This window comes from Asparagus officinalis, chromosome 9, assembly GCF_001876935.1.
Source record: "Asparagus officinalis chromosome 9, Aspof.V1, whole genome shotgun sequence".
Lineage (NCBI taxonomy): Eukaryota > Viridiplantae > Streptophyta > Magnoliopsida > Asparagales > Asparagaceae > Asparagus > Asparagus officinalis.
In genome coordinates this window covers 22,985,115-23,000,102 of record NC_033802.1, presented here as the reverse complement: position 1 = coordinate 23,000,102, position 14,988 = coordinate 22,985,115, and the positions used below count along the sequence as shown (strand labels likewise).

Sequence of the window (14,988 nt, the reverse complement as noted above, 5' to 3'; positions counted from 1 at the left end):
ATAAAATTATGATCCAAGAAATGATATAAACAGAAAATGACCATTTACATTAATAATCGAAAAATAGTAGCAACAAGGTATGTGAAAAATGTAGATTGGTTCAAGTGCACTTGGATGGTTGAAACAGCAAACTACTCAGGAAAAGTGACTTAACAAGAGATAATAAAATTAAGAAGAAACCATCTTGATGCTTGAACTGTAAGCTGTTTAGCAAAAGTGATGTAACAACGGCTGACAAAATTAAGAAGAAACAACTTGAGTGAAGTGATCTTGGTATTGATATGTGAATTTAATGAATTTACAAATATCACTTTTGTGTACATTATATTTAACTTAAAAAATAATAACAGTGTTCCTATGGCCAACCTTTTTCAAGTTTGCTGTGTCCATGTCCTGACCAGTATCAATAGGCATGTCTGAGTAACATAAAAAGCAAGGTGTATAAATTTGGTTTCAGCTTTTCCATATCTTGAAGTTTCCAAGATTTTCTTATGCCTACAGTAATAATAAGGAACTAAAACGTATGCAGCAAAGTGAGGTGCAGTATCAAGTATCCATGACCTGCTTCTTCAATAACATTCAAAACTAACTGATATACAAGTTCGTTACTATTGGAAGCCACTTTAAATCATTCTTAGCAACCAAAAAACATAGACAAAACCTGTAACGACCTTGATTTTTATATACCATGCATGTGCACCATATATACCCAATTTATGTATTTTATCGTGTTCAAGTGTTTGTTAACTTTTCTTATTATATTTTCTAATTTTCTTATTTTTATATATGTTAATATTCAATAAAAATATATAAATATTAAAAAATAAACATGTATTATGATTTTTCAGGGATAATTGAGAGGTGCCAAGGTCAGATATCATCATGGTCAGATATCATCATGTTTTTTATAGACTTTTTTTAGCATGGACAGTTCTAGAGAAGTCTGAATTGCACCTTTTTGGTGCTTCTACAAAAGAGAACACGAGCAGATTTTCTTAAAGATTTTAGGCAAGTTGGCCTGATATTGAGTGTCTACAAGATTTTGTCAAATTATTTTTTTTTCATTTTTTGTAGACCTCATTTCAGTGGTCTTCATGCTTCCTACTTGTCATAATAATTTGATCACATTCAACAAAAAATAAAAACAAATAATCACCTGGCAAGTCTGCATCCAGAATTTTCCACTCTTGCATAATCTTCTTCATCCAAGCATTTGGCAGCTGCAATTTTCAAGACATTAAGAATAATTAATAATGTGTAAGAAACTTAAAAGAACATTGTAAAAGGAACATAGCCAAACCAAATTAACTATTTACCCCTTGCACGTTCTGGGTATGTTTGGCAAAATGATGATCCGAGCAGTTGGAAACTATATCAAATTGCTTAAATGGACGAGAATGATTATCCATTGAACTACTGGGGACGCAATCCTGTAATAATATTAACATATATCAGGACTATCCTTATTGCCATGATGGTACATACTACATAGTTCTACTTACTACAGAGTATTAGCGTTAAGGGCAACAAGCTTATATGGACTAAGTAAAAAGTTCTGACAAACTAAACTAATAGTAAACTTTAGAAAAAACATAAATTACAACAGTTTTTCTATAGAGTATCAATTTTCAAATAAAAAATGTGAAGGGTAAATCTTGAAAAACCTCTTAGAGTAATCAATAGAATTGAAAAAAAAAGCCTTACTAAATACAATAAACCCCTTAAATCTATATGATCAACAAATAACTAGAGGGAGATGTTATGATTCTAGTGATTATTTAAGATGGGGATTCTTTTTTAATTTTACTCAATCCTAAAACTCTTCAAAATTTCTCATCTTTATTTTGCATGTATTTGTGGTCTCGAAATCTTTAGTCCTATCTAGGGTCAACTTGTATAAGTCACAGCCCATTCACGTTGTGACTCATGGCTCAAGAGGTGGAGACTATGTTACCCGGGTACTTCATTATTGAAGCCGTACCCGTACCGGACACGTACCCGACACTTTCCCGTACCCAAACTTTATGGACACTTCTTGAATATATGCATACATTTATTACAACATGTACTCAATTATACGATATATGTGTTAATTTAAAACACTTGTCAAAGACTTCCTGAACGTAGAGCTTACACTTCACGTTCGTCTTTTAAAACTAATGGGATACGGGTCGGGTTCATTTCAGTCCATACCCAAGTTCAAAACTATATAGTTAATGGGTCGTTTAGATGTCTAGTAAAAAAATGAGTAGTTTACAATTCACGATAATCAATATGATAAAATAAACTCAAAAATATGATCGAAATTTTAATTCTAATGACATATGAAGCGGAAAAAATTATCTCATGTACATTATTAATTCAATATATATATGTAGTCGTGTCCTCGTACCCAACATTTTACAGTTTTTCCTTATCCCCTACCCGTACCCGCACCCATACCAGTAACCATGCCCGTTTCCATGCAACTTAGGGTGGAGAGAATGAATGTAAACTTAATTTCCCATATATGGCATATAACATGTTACATCAAATCAAATACTATTATAAAAGTGTGTTGGCATATTAAAATATTTCTTCTACAAATGCCCTCCAAAACTCATACATGCACACATAAAACACATACATACATACATAAACACATATACACACATAACACATTATTATCATTATTATTCATATTTTTTCATTAACTAATTATTGATTATTGATAGCAACATGCAATCCAAAAAAAACTTCTAATTAATTAATCCCATAATCACTTTCTAAGTCTAACGTCTCACCCCTCTCTAATTCCAGTAATTAATTGCCTTTGGTTTCCAAACATTTCCTCCACTCTCTCACAAACAAATGCACCGTTGGGCTCCTCAACTCACTTTAGCTCAAATAATGAATAATTTAATTGATAAATTTGGGTATAAAGCTATGAAAGAATTTTTGAAGGGACTTACCCATTTTGGTTGTGACCTCTAATCTCTTGAAAATTTTGGTGATCTTGCAGGTTGCGGGGGTTAATCAGGAGCTTCACAGGCAGGGTCGAGAATGAGGTTTGGGTAGTCATAGATGTGAGAGTGGGTCCGCTACTTACCAGAACATTAAATTAGTCTGATGTAAGGATGAAATTTTGCTAAGGCAGTGATCAAATTGTATCATTTTTAATATTTTTTAAGATTTGATTTTTTTAATGTTAAAATTAAGACTTCACCCGTAGTACATAGATGTATAGTAAGGTGAAATATACTCCTCAAGTCAAAGATTACTATGTTTTGGCAATTTGGTCTATTATGGAATTTGGTATTTTTCCTCTCAATCTTTCAATAATTGTTGTTCTGATATGTCATTCTTTTTGCCTAATTTTAGGTTCAGCGGAAAGGTCATGGAGATCAGATAATTGGCTTGTAACTTACATGCATATACAAATGATCTTTATAATTAGTTATTAATATGTTAGAATAGCTATGCCTTTTATGTGGTCATGTTATTATATTCAGTTAATAGGCAAGCAACTTTGTAACTTCCATGCAATATATACGTTATAATTAATAAATAATCTTTATAGTTATCTATTAATATGCTAGAGTAGCTATGCTTTTATGTGGTTTAGTGAGTATTCAGAGAACAAGATGTTGGACTTCGAATATGGGGAAAGCCAAGTGGGTCGGCAATCTTTAATTCATAACGTTCGACCTTTTAACTGCTACGTAACCGTTTGGCTTTTATGTAATAATAACTAATTAATAGGTAAACCTCTTCTTCATAACCTCAAGTAAATGAACCTCCCGCTCACGTCTTGAAGATGGTCTCCTTTTGAAATCAAACTACCAACTTCATCTTGATGAGACATTCATCATTCCATTACGGTCTTTGACACAGATAATAAGACACCTTGGAATTGACTTAATTTGCAAAAGATGTCCGGGAACGGCGTTAGGAGTATAATATATTAGGGAAATGTAAGTGTAGTGAATATAAATTTTCTTTTTAGTTTCTAACAATTGTTTTCTTTTAAAATCTTCTACGTGGCTGAAGATCATAACATATAAGCAATTGGACATTAATAGCAGAGCTTAGAAGTATCACTATGATTACAATCATATAGAAGTTAGTTTTTCCTTCAATTTTCTCTCATTTATTATGATCTATAATTTTGTTAAAAGGTTGATTATTTTATCTGAAAAAATAGTTTATTATTTAAAGCTAAATACCAAAGCAAGATTGGATCAGTACATGGAAGGAGGAAGAATTGCTCAGAAAAGAACGATGGGCTTCTCATGCAACAATATTTATTAGATTAGTTTGTTTTGGTTCCCATTCTAGCCATGAGTATACTTTATTCTCATTCCGACCCTAGTATGGTATCAAGACTAATTAATGCTTTATTTTTTGTTTTACTTTTCCTTTGTAGGTGGTTTACAAGTGGAAAGTTTAAAAAATCTTAGATTCCTTCAATTGCGAATGGATTCTGTAGTTTTTTAGTATAAATTTTAGGGAAATGTAAGTGTAGTGAATATAAATTTTCTTTTTTTAGTTTCTAACAATTGTTTTCTTTTAACTGCTTCTACATGGCTGAAGATCAAAACAGATAAATAGTTAGAAATTAATAACAGAGCCAAGAGGTATCACTGTGATTACAACCATATAGAATTTAGTTTTTCCTTCAATTTTCTATCATTTATTATGATCTATAATTTTGTTAAAAGGATGATTATTTTATCGTAAAAAATATTTTATTGTTTAAAAGCTAAATACTAAAGCAAGATTGGATCAATACAAGGAAGGGTAAAGAATTGCTCAGGAAAGATCAAGGGGTTTCTCATGCAACAATATTTATTAGATTAGTTTGTTTTTCTTCCCATTCTAGCCATGAGCATTTAGCGATCATAATTTTATTCTCATTCTGACCCTGATATAGTATCAAGATTAATTAATACTTCGTTTTTTTTACTTTTGCTTTGTAGATGCTTCACAAGTGGAAAGTTTAAAAATTTTAGATTCCTTCAATTGCAAATGGATTCTAGAGTTCTTTAGTTTCCTTCACAAGAAAATTTAAGGTCATTAAATTATTTTCCTCCTTGTGGTAATTTGCACGGACCTCTTTTACATTTTGCTCACTATTACTTATTTGTTTCAATAGATAAACTACATCATTCTACTACATCTATGATGAGTGACTTTTGTGAATGTATATATCGTTTATAAAACTTACTTAGCAGTCCGAAGTTCTATATTATTCTTTAAAAATTTATGGAGTTTTAAAACATATAGCGATTATCAAAGGGCTTGCATATGGTTAATTTTACAGTGAAGGATGTTTGCGCAATTCAAGTTTTTATTGTTGAAAAGAATATATCTCATTAATTTATTTTCAAAATTAACATTACTACATAAGATCAAGTATAGGGTTTTATGTTAGTGAATCACGTTGTGTGTGATATTATACACATATTTTCGTAAAGAATAATAGCTATATTAAACTTTAAAAAAAAAATATTTCTTTGTTTAGAATCTCTTTTGTTAGAAGAAAAGGAAAAATTTCTATATTTTATATTATTATCTCCATAATATATTTTCATCTATATTTTATATTATTATCTCCATGAAATCTAACCTTGACTTTAGTGAACTTTAGTCTATATAATTTTAATATGCTCTATTCTATGGGGCCAAACTTTGAATCCAGACTAATTGTTCAAACAAAAATAAACCTTTTATTTTGTACCAATATGAGGTTCTTTTTGAAAATACAAGTTGATTTATATGACTTCAAATGAACGCGCAATACACACAAACTTATTTATTCTATATTTTTTACGAAAGAGACTCTCATTAGTTGAATAATTAATTGAAATTTATTTATTTGAACAAATAATAATTATGCACATGTGCAATGCACGTGCACCTAGTGTATATAAAATTTTGTTCAATTTCTATTCCATTAAACTGAAAATTTACAAGTTTGGATAAAACTGATATACAATTGGCTATTTTTCCTCTTTGTCATCTTCTTTTATTTTTTTATTTTGATCCAATTTCAAACAGACGCGCATAAACACATCCATACATCTGCTTTTCTTAAATATTCCTCCAGACACCAAATAAATTTCAAGGAAGAAAATTTTAACCAACAGTATAAAAACAAACAAAATAATAGAAAGAGAGTAGATTTACGCTCTGTTGGCGCTTCGATGGGACAGAATTACAAGATACGATTCCACAGAAGAAATTTTGCCTGCAAAAAAAAAATACAAATTAATCAAGAAAAGGAGTTAGCGGCGACCGACTCTCTTTTAAGGATCAAATTTCCTACTCGGAACTGGAGGAGGAGGAGTTGGTAACGGGTTTCGGATCCATTGATCTGATGATGAGGTTTGAGAAGGCTTAATAGGGTTTTGAGATCGGGAATAGGAAGAGGAACAGTTGGAGGAGGGAAAGGAACCCCTGCTGCAAAAAGGTTGCAACTCAAATCTCTCTTCTGATGGGCTAGGTTTGTTATATAAGAGTATTGGGTGGGTCCCGCTGGTACTAAGTGAAGCAAAAATACGGATAGGAATTCTATATATCGGAAACGAAACTAATGGAGTAGGATGATTTGCACCCTCTAAATAGAATAACTTAAATTTCTTTTAATTAACTCAATAATCATTCTCCAATGGTATAGATTAACCATTTTATAGAGATCTTTTGATAAAATCTATACTCGTATAAATACAATATAATCAATCCTACAATTAACTCTATGTAGGGCTCACATTTTTGCCTCATGTAAATTTAAAAAGAAAATAAAAAAGTCTAATTAACTGCTGGCCAAGCTTCTTCTTTCTTTTCCAAATTAGGAATGCCAACAAGATCCACACCATTTACCAAATATCGGGGGTGCTAAAAGAGGGGTAAAGTAGAAAGTTTTATAGAGTAGTATAGGTAAAATAGTAAACTTCTTAGCCAAAACTTGCTTATTTAATTGAGCTATTAAACTAGCTTTTAAAAAAATTTGAAATCTTAACCTCGTGGCTTAAAAGTTAGTTTGTTAGGATGTTACCAAATAAATAGATATGAAAAAGCTACTTAAAAACACTTTGACCAAAAGGATCTTTCATATTATCAAGTGATCTTATGTGATTATCTAGACTGTATTAAGTAAACCAATCTATAATATTATCTACAAAATATTGGATAATTAGATTCAAACTATAAAGAATCCAAGTCTAGGTCCAAAAATGAGAAAACTAAATGCATTTTTATGGTTTATATATATATATATATATATTATGTAGTATAATATATATTTATATATATTAAGGGAGTAATTGAAATAGAGGGAAGTTATCCTACTATGGCGCTGATGTGCCAGATCTCAGCCACGATCTGGTTTCAATGTTTTAATCAACTGAGGTAATTTTGCAAAAAACATATGTGATTAGCATGGACACTACATAGCTTTCAATGAAACAACCCGCCCAATCAGTTGTCGATAACCACCCCCGAAATCGTGATTTCTCTCTCTCTCCTCAAAGCCCATCGCATTGAAACAGACCCTCCCCTCTCTCGACACAGACTACATTTGCTCTTCCTCCTCGCGCCCCCGCCTCCCCTGTCGTCGACGACACTTGGTTCCCCCGCCCAAACACCCCTACTCACCACTCCTCCTCCCCGCTCTAACGACGACGACAAATTCCCACCGCCTTCTCGACGAACCTCCTCCTCCCGCCGCTCTCGACGATCGAAGCCAATAATTTTCTCACGCAAAGCCCACCACCCGCTCTCTGACGACGCGACCGCCGCCTCCGCCTCCCGCTCATCGCCTCCACGTAAGAAACGCACCGGCTCCCTCCTCCCTATGTCGACGCATTGAAGTTTGTAACACATTGATAATTGTTTCAGGGCTACGAGATGACAATGAATGTTGAAACAGATGATGTGCTATCCATTGGACTAAGTGAAAATGTTGTAAGGCATAATATTATGGATGTTGATGGTGAATTGCATACAACTCTTGTAGGCCCAAATGAGATGACTTTCATAGGAGAGGCGCCATACGAGGGAAAAGAATTTGCTACATTGGAGGAGGCATACAACTATTACAATTCTTATGCAAAAAAATGGGTTTTGGAATCCGCAAGGAATCTGCCGATAAGTCAAGAAAGACAAGAGAAATTATTTCTCAAGTTTTTGTTTGCAACAAGGCAGGGAGAAAAAGGTTATCAGATAAGAGAGAGTGTGAGAAACTTGTCAATCGTCGTCCAGATACTAGAGTGGATTGTCCCGCAAGAATGAAGATTAAGTTGACTTCCTCCAAGACATGGATTGTCACGAAGTTTGAGGCAGAGCACCCAACCCATCTATTATCGAGCCCTGATAAAGTGTTTAATCATTATTCCCACAGGCAAAGCCATCGCTCGAAGACTTGCAAGAGAATTATTGAGAATTTGAGTGAAGAAGGAATGGCTCCTTCTACTATTGCTCGAGTGTATAATGTTGTGTCTAAGAGTATTGATGAAGAATATATTACTGCACAACAATGTATTGATCACATCAGAACTAGGAGGAAGAACAACATTGACAATGAATGCATATCCATCATAAAGAATTTTCAAGATAGGAAGGAAATCGATCCAGAATTTTACTTTTCCATAGAGCTGGATCAGACGGGGACTTTGAGGAGCGTGTTTTGGGCTGATGGGAGATCAATATCTTCTTACTTAAGTTTTGGAGATGTAGTGGTGTTCGACGTTACATATAAAACCAATCATTTGAGCCTACCGTTTGCTCCATTCACAGGTGTAAATCATCATCGACAGTCCATTCTCTTTGGTTGTGCGTTACTTGCAGATGAGCAAGAGGATACCTTTATTTGGTTGTTCACCCAATGGCTAAAATGCATGCATGGTGTTGCACCAAACGCAATTATCACCGATCAAGATGCACAAATAGGAGGAGCTATCAGACAAGTTTTTCCTAATACCCGACACCGTTTTTGTTCTTGGCATATTGGCAGACATATTGCTGAGTAGCAACTTCCAATGAAAGCACAATATGGAGATGAGATTTCTACATATTTTGATAAGTGGTATCGAGCTAGCACTATTCACAAATGTGAGGAACGTTGGAAGATTTTAAAGGAGAATTTTAATATAGATGAGAGTGTAGATAGTTGGCTGACGAGGATGTACAGATTGCGTGCACACTGGGTAGATGCATATTTGAAAGACATATTTTGGGCAGGAATGACAACTAGTCAGAGGAGTGAAAGTATCAATGCATTTTTTGATGGTTATGTAAATACAAAGACTAGGCTTGTGGATTTTGTATGCTAATATGACAAAGCCTTAGCAAATCGTCGTGCATCTGAATCTCGAGAAGACTTTATGACATTGAATACTGTGCCTGCAATGTGCCTTCGACATCCAATTGAAGTGCAAGTTAGCAAATTATATACTAGGGGGATCTTCAAAATATTCCAAGATGAGCTTACTAATGGCTTATCACTTTTTCATGAAGAAATACTAAAGGAAGAGCCAAAAACAATTTATCTAGTTGGTGATTTTTCTGAAGAAAAAGATAAATGGGAAGAAGTTACATATGACAAATCTAGCGGGTTTATGGTCAAATGCTCTTGTGCACTTTTTGAAACCGATGGGATCCTTTGTAGACATATATTGCATATCATATGGTTTCTTCAGTTGACTGCTGTTCCTGATAATTATATATTGCAAAGGTGGAAAATTGATGCAAGACACAAAAACATTAGATTTTTTAATGATATGGATGTAAGAAGCAATGAAGGTAGCATGGAACAGTGCGATATTATTAGATTGTGGGCAATTCGAGCCAGATTCAATGCTACCCTTGAGATGGCTTCATGTTCAGCAAATGCCATTTCTATGGTGGAGAGAATGCTACAAGATATCACTATATCAGTTGAGAAGGAAGTAAAGCTTAATGAAATTCATATTGCAAACTCTCAAATTGGAAGCCAAATTAGTTCAAATGCAAATGTAGTATTGAGAGATGGTGAAGAAATTTTAATTCGTGATCCTAGTGGCCCAGTCAAAACAAAGGGTCGTCCAAGAGGTGCTAGCAGGTACAAATCAGGAATTGAAGAGTCGCAATCGAAAAAGGATATAAAACATCGGAAATGTGGGAATTGTCAACAATTGGGTCACTATAAGACCGGTTGCCCGTTGTTGGTAAGTTACTTGAGAATTCATCTTGTAATATATTTATTTGTCGCTCATTTGATTTATTGTTTGTGCACAACTTATGAATGTTTTCCATGAATAGAAAAAGTAACAGCCTTTTAGGAGCATTTTGGAGCATTTTTGGAGCATTTTGGAGCATTTTTAGAGCATTTTGGCTGTAGTTTCCTATTTTGGTAGCTGAGAAGCCTCTCATCGAAGGACTGATTAGTGCTTGAAGACTACGTTTTATCTACTTAGCTTTTTATATAGTTGTTTTCCTATTTCATGCTTGAACTTGTACTTTGTTATTTCTTACATTTGTGTTCGAAGGACTGATTATGTAGTGTTCGAAGGACTGATTATATAGTTGTATTTGTTACTGGTATGAACATCTATGTAGTTGTATTTGTTACTGATTATGTAGTGTTCGAAGGACTGAGCAGTGCGACATTGATATAGTTGCTATTTATATTTTGTTCGAAGGACTGATTATGTTGTAATTGTTACTGGTATTTGTTACTGATTATGTTGTTCGAAGGACTGATTTTTGTTCATTAACCTTTGTTACTGATTATTGTTCGAAGTTATACAAGCTTATCCTCCCAATTATAAATGCTTCTCCTACTAAAAACTCAATAACCACCAATAGCTCATTTGTGCTCAGTAGAATTAGTGGATACTATAAAACTCAATCATTGTTGAAACCCATATCAGCAAATCTTCAGTTCACAATTATTTATGAATGTGTGTGCAACTTTATTTATGTTTACACCAGTGTTTTGTTGTTATGTGTATTGAAAGAACCATGAAGAGTGAAAGAATTAAACACGCGAGTGATTGAAATGATCCAATAGCCCTGAGCCTCCTGGCATCAAATTCTTAAGAACCTGAGTAGTGATGATCCAATAGCCCTGAGCCTCCTGGCATCAAATTCTTAAGAACCTGAGTAGTGAACATGGTATGTTCAAATCATGACCTATTATCCTCGTTATGCCTATCTTAAGAACCTGAGTAGTGAACATGGTATGTTCAAATCATGACCTATTATCCTCGTTATGCCTAGGCATAATTTTAGAGTTTTCATTACTCTATGGTCTCAACTTCTGCTATTTCATTAATAATTTGATTCTGGGGCATTGGAAAACTGTGATACTGGACATAAATTTCAGTAGAAACAGTATGCTAATGCTCTTATAATCAGTAAAAACTGTGATACTGGGGCATTGGAAAACTGTGAAACCTGACCAGTATGTATAGGTCAATAAAAACAGAAAAGTCATGATGCCTTCATCAATATAATCATCATTCATCAATATAATCAGTATGCTAATGCTCTTATAACAAGAATATAACCTTACTCTAGGAAAACATGCATTGAACTCTTGATAAATTTAGCTGCTGCTTTCTGGTAGCTGTTGATTACCCAGCTGCACAATCGTACTCAAATGCAAATCACAACTCAGAATGAAATACGAGGTTTCATTTATAATAGAGTGATAGACAAGTTTAAAGACACGAGCCATATATGCTTCAATACAACCCCACAAGGTACAAATTCAAGCATGAAATAGGAAAGCAACTATATAAAAAGCTAAGTAGATAAAACACAGTCTTCAAGCACTAATCAGTCCTTCAATGAGAGGCTTCTCAGCTACCATGGATTTTGATGTGCTCCTTCTTCACAATGCCCGCCTGCACAACAAATGGAACCAAAGTTTCATTGCCCAATGAACCAAAAGCAAGTAATCAGTCCATAGCTTACTATAGCTTACTGATAGCATGTTTTCTCAAGACCAACTCATCCAACTCAATTACAATACAAAAAAGATGCTGAAAAAACATGTGCACAGTACTTCTGGTAAGAAGAAAACTGATATCTTCGTCAAAAAATGTGGAAATCTATTTTCTAGTTCAGAATTGGAAGATGAATACTACTGGTAAGAATCTTACCTCGTCAAATTAACAATATATTATTGAATTTTCTCAAGGATGGTGAAGAAATATCAAGATCTAAAGAGTTGGGCAAATTTATGGTAGCAGAATCCGTCAATTCCATTAAGAATTCAAATTGTTGACTAAATTGCCTGGATCCAAAATCGCAGCCTACCAATCGATTCAATATCTTGATCAGAATCTCATATTTCCATTAGATCGCTGGGTATACACAATATTCCCAATCTGATGAACAGATACTCATCTATACGAATAGTATATTGTAGGGTTTCTAATCACTTTTTCAGACATTACCTTATCTCGGCGTCGGCGTCGGCGACGACAGCGGGAGGCGGGGGCGGGAGGAGGAAGAGGCAGAATCACGGCGTCTTCGTCGCCAGCGGGAGGCGGAGGGAGGGTGTTTGGCGGTGGGAATTTGGGGAGAGAGAGATCACGAGGGGGGTGGGGGTAGGGGTGGCGTTGGGGTGGTGTGACTGGGGCGGTGGGAATTGGGGAGAAGGATCACTGAGGGGGGTTGGGGTCGTCGTCGGGGTCGAGAGCCGGGGAGATCAGCGTCGGCGGTCGACATAGGGAGGAGGACGGGTGTCATCTTCTTGACAGCGGGAGGCGAGAGGCGGGAGGAGAGGTGGGTCGTCGGTCGCGAGAGGGCGCCGCGTGGGGGTGGTGGTTTGGCGGAGAATAATCATTTGGCGTCATCGTCGAGGAGCGACGGGAGAGAGGTTCGTCCGAGAGGCGGTGGGCAATTGTCGTCGTCGTTAGAGCCGGAGGGAGGAGGCGGTGGGTAGGGGGGTGTTGGCGCTGGGGATACCACGAGTGTCGTCGACGACAAGCGGGTAGGGCGGGGGCGGGAGAGAGAAGAGCAAAGTGGGCTGTCGTCCGTCGAGAGCGGGGGGGAGGAGTCTGGTTTCATGGCGCGGTGGGAATTTGGAGAGAGAGAGAGAGAGAGAGAGAAGAGAGAGAGAGAGACGAGAGGAATTCACCGAGATTTTGGGGGGCGTGGGTTAATCGACAGCTGATTTGGGGGGGTGGTTCTAATGAGCAGGCTCCATCTGATGAACTGGTCCACACAACTCAGCCATAGGAGGGTGTTTTTTGTCAACATACGCTCAGGATTTGATTAAACCATTGAAACGCAGGATCTGTGTGCTGAGATCTGGCCACATCAGGCGCCCATAGGAGGAAACTGCCCATCCCTTATGTCAATGAACCCCGCATTATCTCTCTCGACTGTCTTCTCTCTCTCACTATATATATATATATATATATATATATATATATATATATAATATAGTATAATAATTATATATATATATATCATATAATATATGAGAACTGGTAGGTGGCGGCTGGCAGCTCTCCGTTTACGTGAGCTGCAGGTGCTTTTTCAAAAAAAGCGGTACTGTTACGCTCCATCCGTTAAATCAACACGGTGACCCCGCAAATCGGCCAAATCGGGAGCCTCTCTCCCTCTCTCTTCTCACCACAGAGATCCCAATCGGACATCTTTCCCTCTCTCTTTCCTCGGATCCTGACCTCGTTATTACTCCCCCGTCTGTACCTCCTCCCAAAGCGGTCGGAGATCTGGCCCCTCCCGCCCGTCCCCTCCAAAATCAACAACGCGCCGGAGATCCAGTTCGGCCAAGCGGCGCGTCTCAGCGCGACGCAAGCCGCCGCGAGTTCCATCTTGATCCCTCTCTCGAGCCGACCAAGCCGCCGAGAGATCTCCCCTCCCTCGGTCCGCCTCCCAAATCTGAGCCGCCGCGCGCCTACAGCCGCCAACCCCAGCCCCGATTTCCCTGTCAGGTAAAATTTTAAAAATCTCTTCTCCCCATAGCTTTAATTCAATATGCTTGTAGACTTTGTTGCTTGATTCCTTGTTATTTTCTTTCTTTTTTATTTTTGTCAATTAAGTTAGATCTATAGTGGGAGGTAAAGGAATGTTGACTGTAAACTTAATTACAGGAAATGTTGATATGGTATTTTGATATGGTATTTTGATAGCTTTGTGTTAGACAGACTCATTGTTATTATGCGCAAGATTGGAAGAATACATGGGCTGCCAGAGTAAAAATGATTAATAATATGCGCAAGATTGGGAGAATACATGGTATTATGATAGCTTTGTATTTTGATAGCAATGTTGATATGTTATTATGCATCCTACAGCACTTTCATATGTGAGAACTGTTATAACCTTAACTGTACATGAGCTGCCAGAGTAAAAATTTATACAGCTAGGTCAATCAAGTTTGTAAATAACAAAGAATACATGGGCTCTCTTTTTTGGTCTTTTAACTTCTTTGTTGTATTAGGTTTGGTTAATATTTTTCCATGAAAGTTCATAACACATAAAGTTTGCATTTAGTGCAATTATATGATTAATTTGTCATGTGATTTGCAGCTAAACGAAAATTGGTCTGGATTCTTGAGCACCACATGCATGGATTTGTGGAAGGTAATGGTTAATACATACGAAATAACTTGTACATTGCGATTTTTTTAAATATAACGTGTTTTTTTAATGTTTTTAATACAGATGAAGTTCTCACTATTGCGTGAAATTTCTGTGCAGAAATGGGAAGCTACTTGGAAATGTAGACTGGAAATGGTTTTGAGTTTATTCTGTAATGGAAGCTACTTGGAAATGTAGACTGGAAATGGTTTTGAGTTTATTCTGTAATGGAAGCTACTTGAAATGTAGACTGGAAATGTACTATTGTTTTGAGTTGTCAGGTGTGCCTCAACAGAAGCGATGATGTGCAGAATATTATTTATCTTGCTGTTAGTGCATGAATTAGTGAATATATATGTAGACATTTATGTTCTCATCTTGCTGTTAGTGCATCTTGCTGTTAGTACA

The 14,988-nt window shown here is 36.0% G+C and overlaps 2 protein-coding genes across 2 annotated transcripts; one reads left to right on the top strand and one right to left on the bottom strand.

The window, feature by feature from the left end:
- On the bottom strand, positions 23 to 6,446 carry LOC109824475 (probable ubiquitin-conjugating enzyme E2 26). The gene is made up of 5 exons (XM_020391080.1): positions 6,308 to 6,446; positions 6,169 to 6,229; positions 1,317 to 1,430; positions 1,157 to 1,220; positions 23 to 416 (listed from the first exon to the last, which is right to left on the bottom strand). Exons 1-5 carry the CDS (start codon positions 6,349 to 6,351, stop codon positions 334 to 336), a joined length of 366 nt encoding a protein of 121 aa, XP_020246669.1. The 5' UTR covers positions 6,352 to 6,446; the 3' UTR covers positions 23 to 333.
- Positions 8,268 to 14,778, top strand: LOC109823295 (protein FAR1-RELATED SEQUENCE 5-like). The gene is made up of 5 exons (XM_020389580.1): positions 8,268 to 8,945; positions 9,009 to 9,302; positions 9,678 to 10,184; positions 14,530 to 14,583; positions 14,665 to 14,778. The coding sequence occupies exons 1-5, from the start codon at positions 8,268 to 8,270 to the stop codon at positions 14,776 to 14,778; spliced, it is 1,647 nt and encodes a 548-aa protein (XP_020245169.1).

Coding starts and splice junctions, on each gene's coding strand:
- LOC109824475 (XM_020391080.1), bottom strand. CDS start 6,351: ATGGATCCGAAACCCGTTACCAACTCCTCCTCCTCCAGTTCCGA. Junction 1,221..1,316: donor ATACCCAGAACGTGCAAGGG/GTAAATAGTTAA, acceptor TGAAAATTGCAG/CTGCCAAATGCTTGGATGAA. Junction 417..1,156: donor TCTGGATGCAGACTTGCCAG/GTGATTATTTGT, acceptor TATGTTACTCAG/ACATGCCTATTGATACTGGT.
- LOC109823295 (XM_020389580.1), top strand. CDS start 8,268: ATGAAGATTAAGTTGACTTCCTCCAAGACATGGATTGTCACGAAGTTT. Junction 9,303..9,677: donor AGACTAGGCTTGTGGATTTT/GTATGCTAATAT, acceptor TGGTTTCTTCAG/TTGACTGCTGTTCCTGATAA. Junction 14,584..14,664: donor CATGCATGGATTTGTGGAAG/GTAATGGTTAAT, acceptor TTTTTAATACAG/ATGAAGTTCTCACTATTGCG.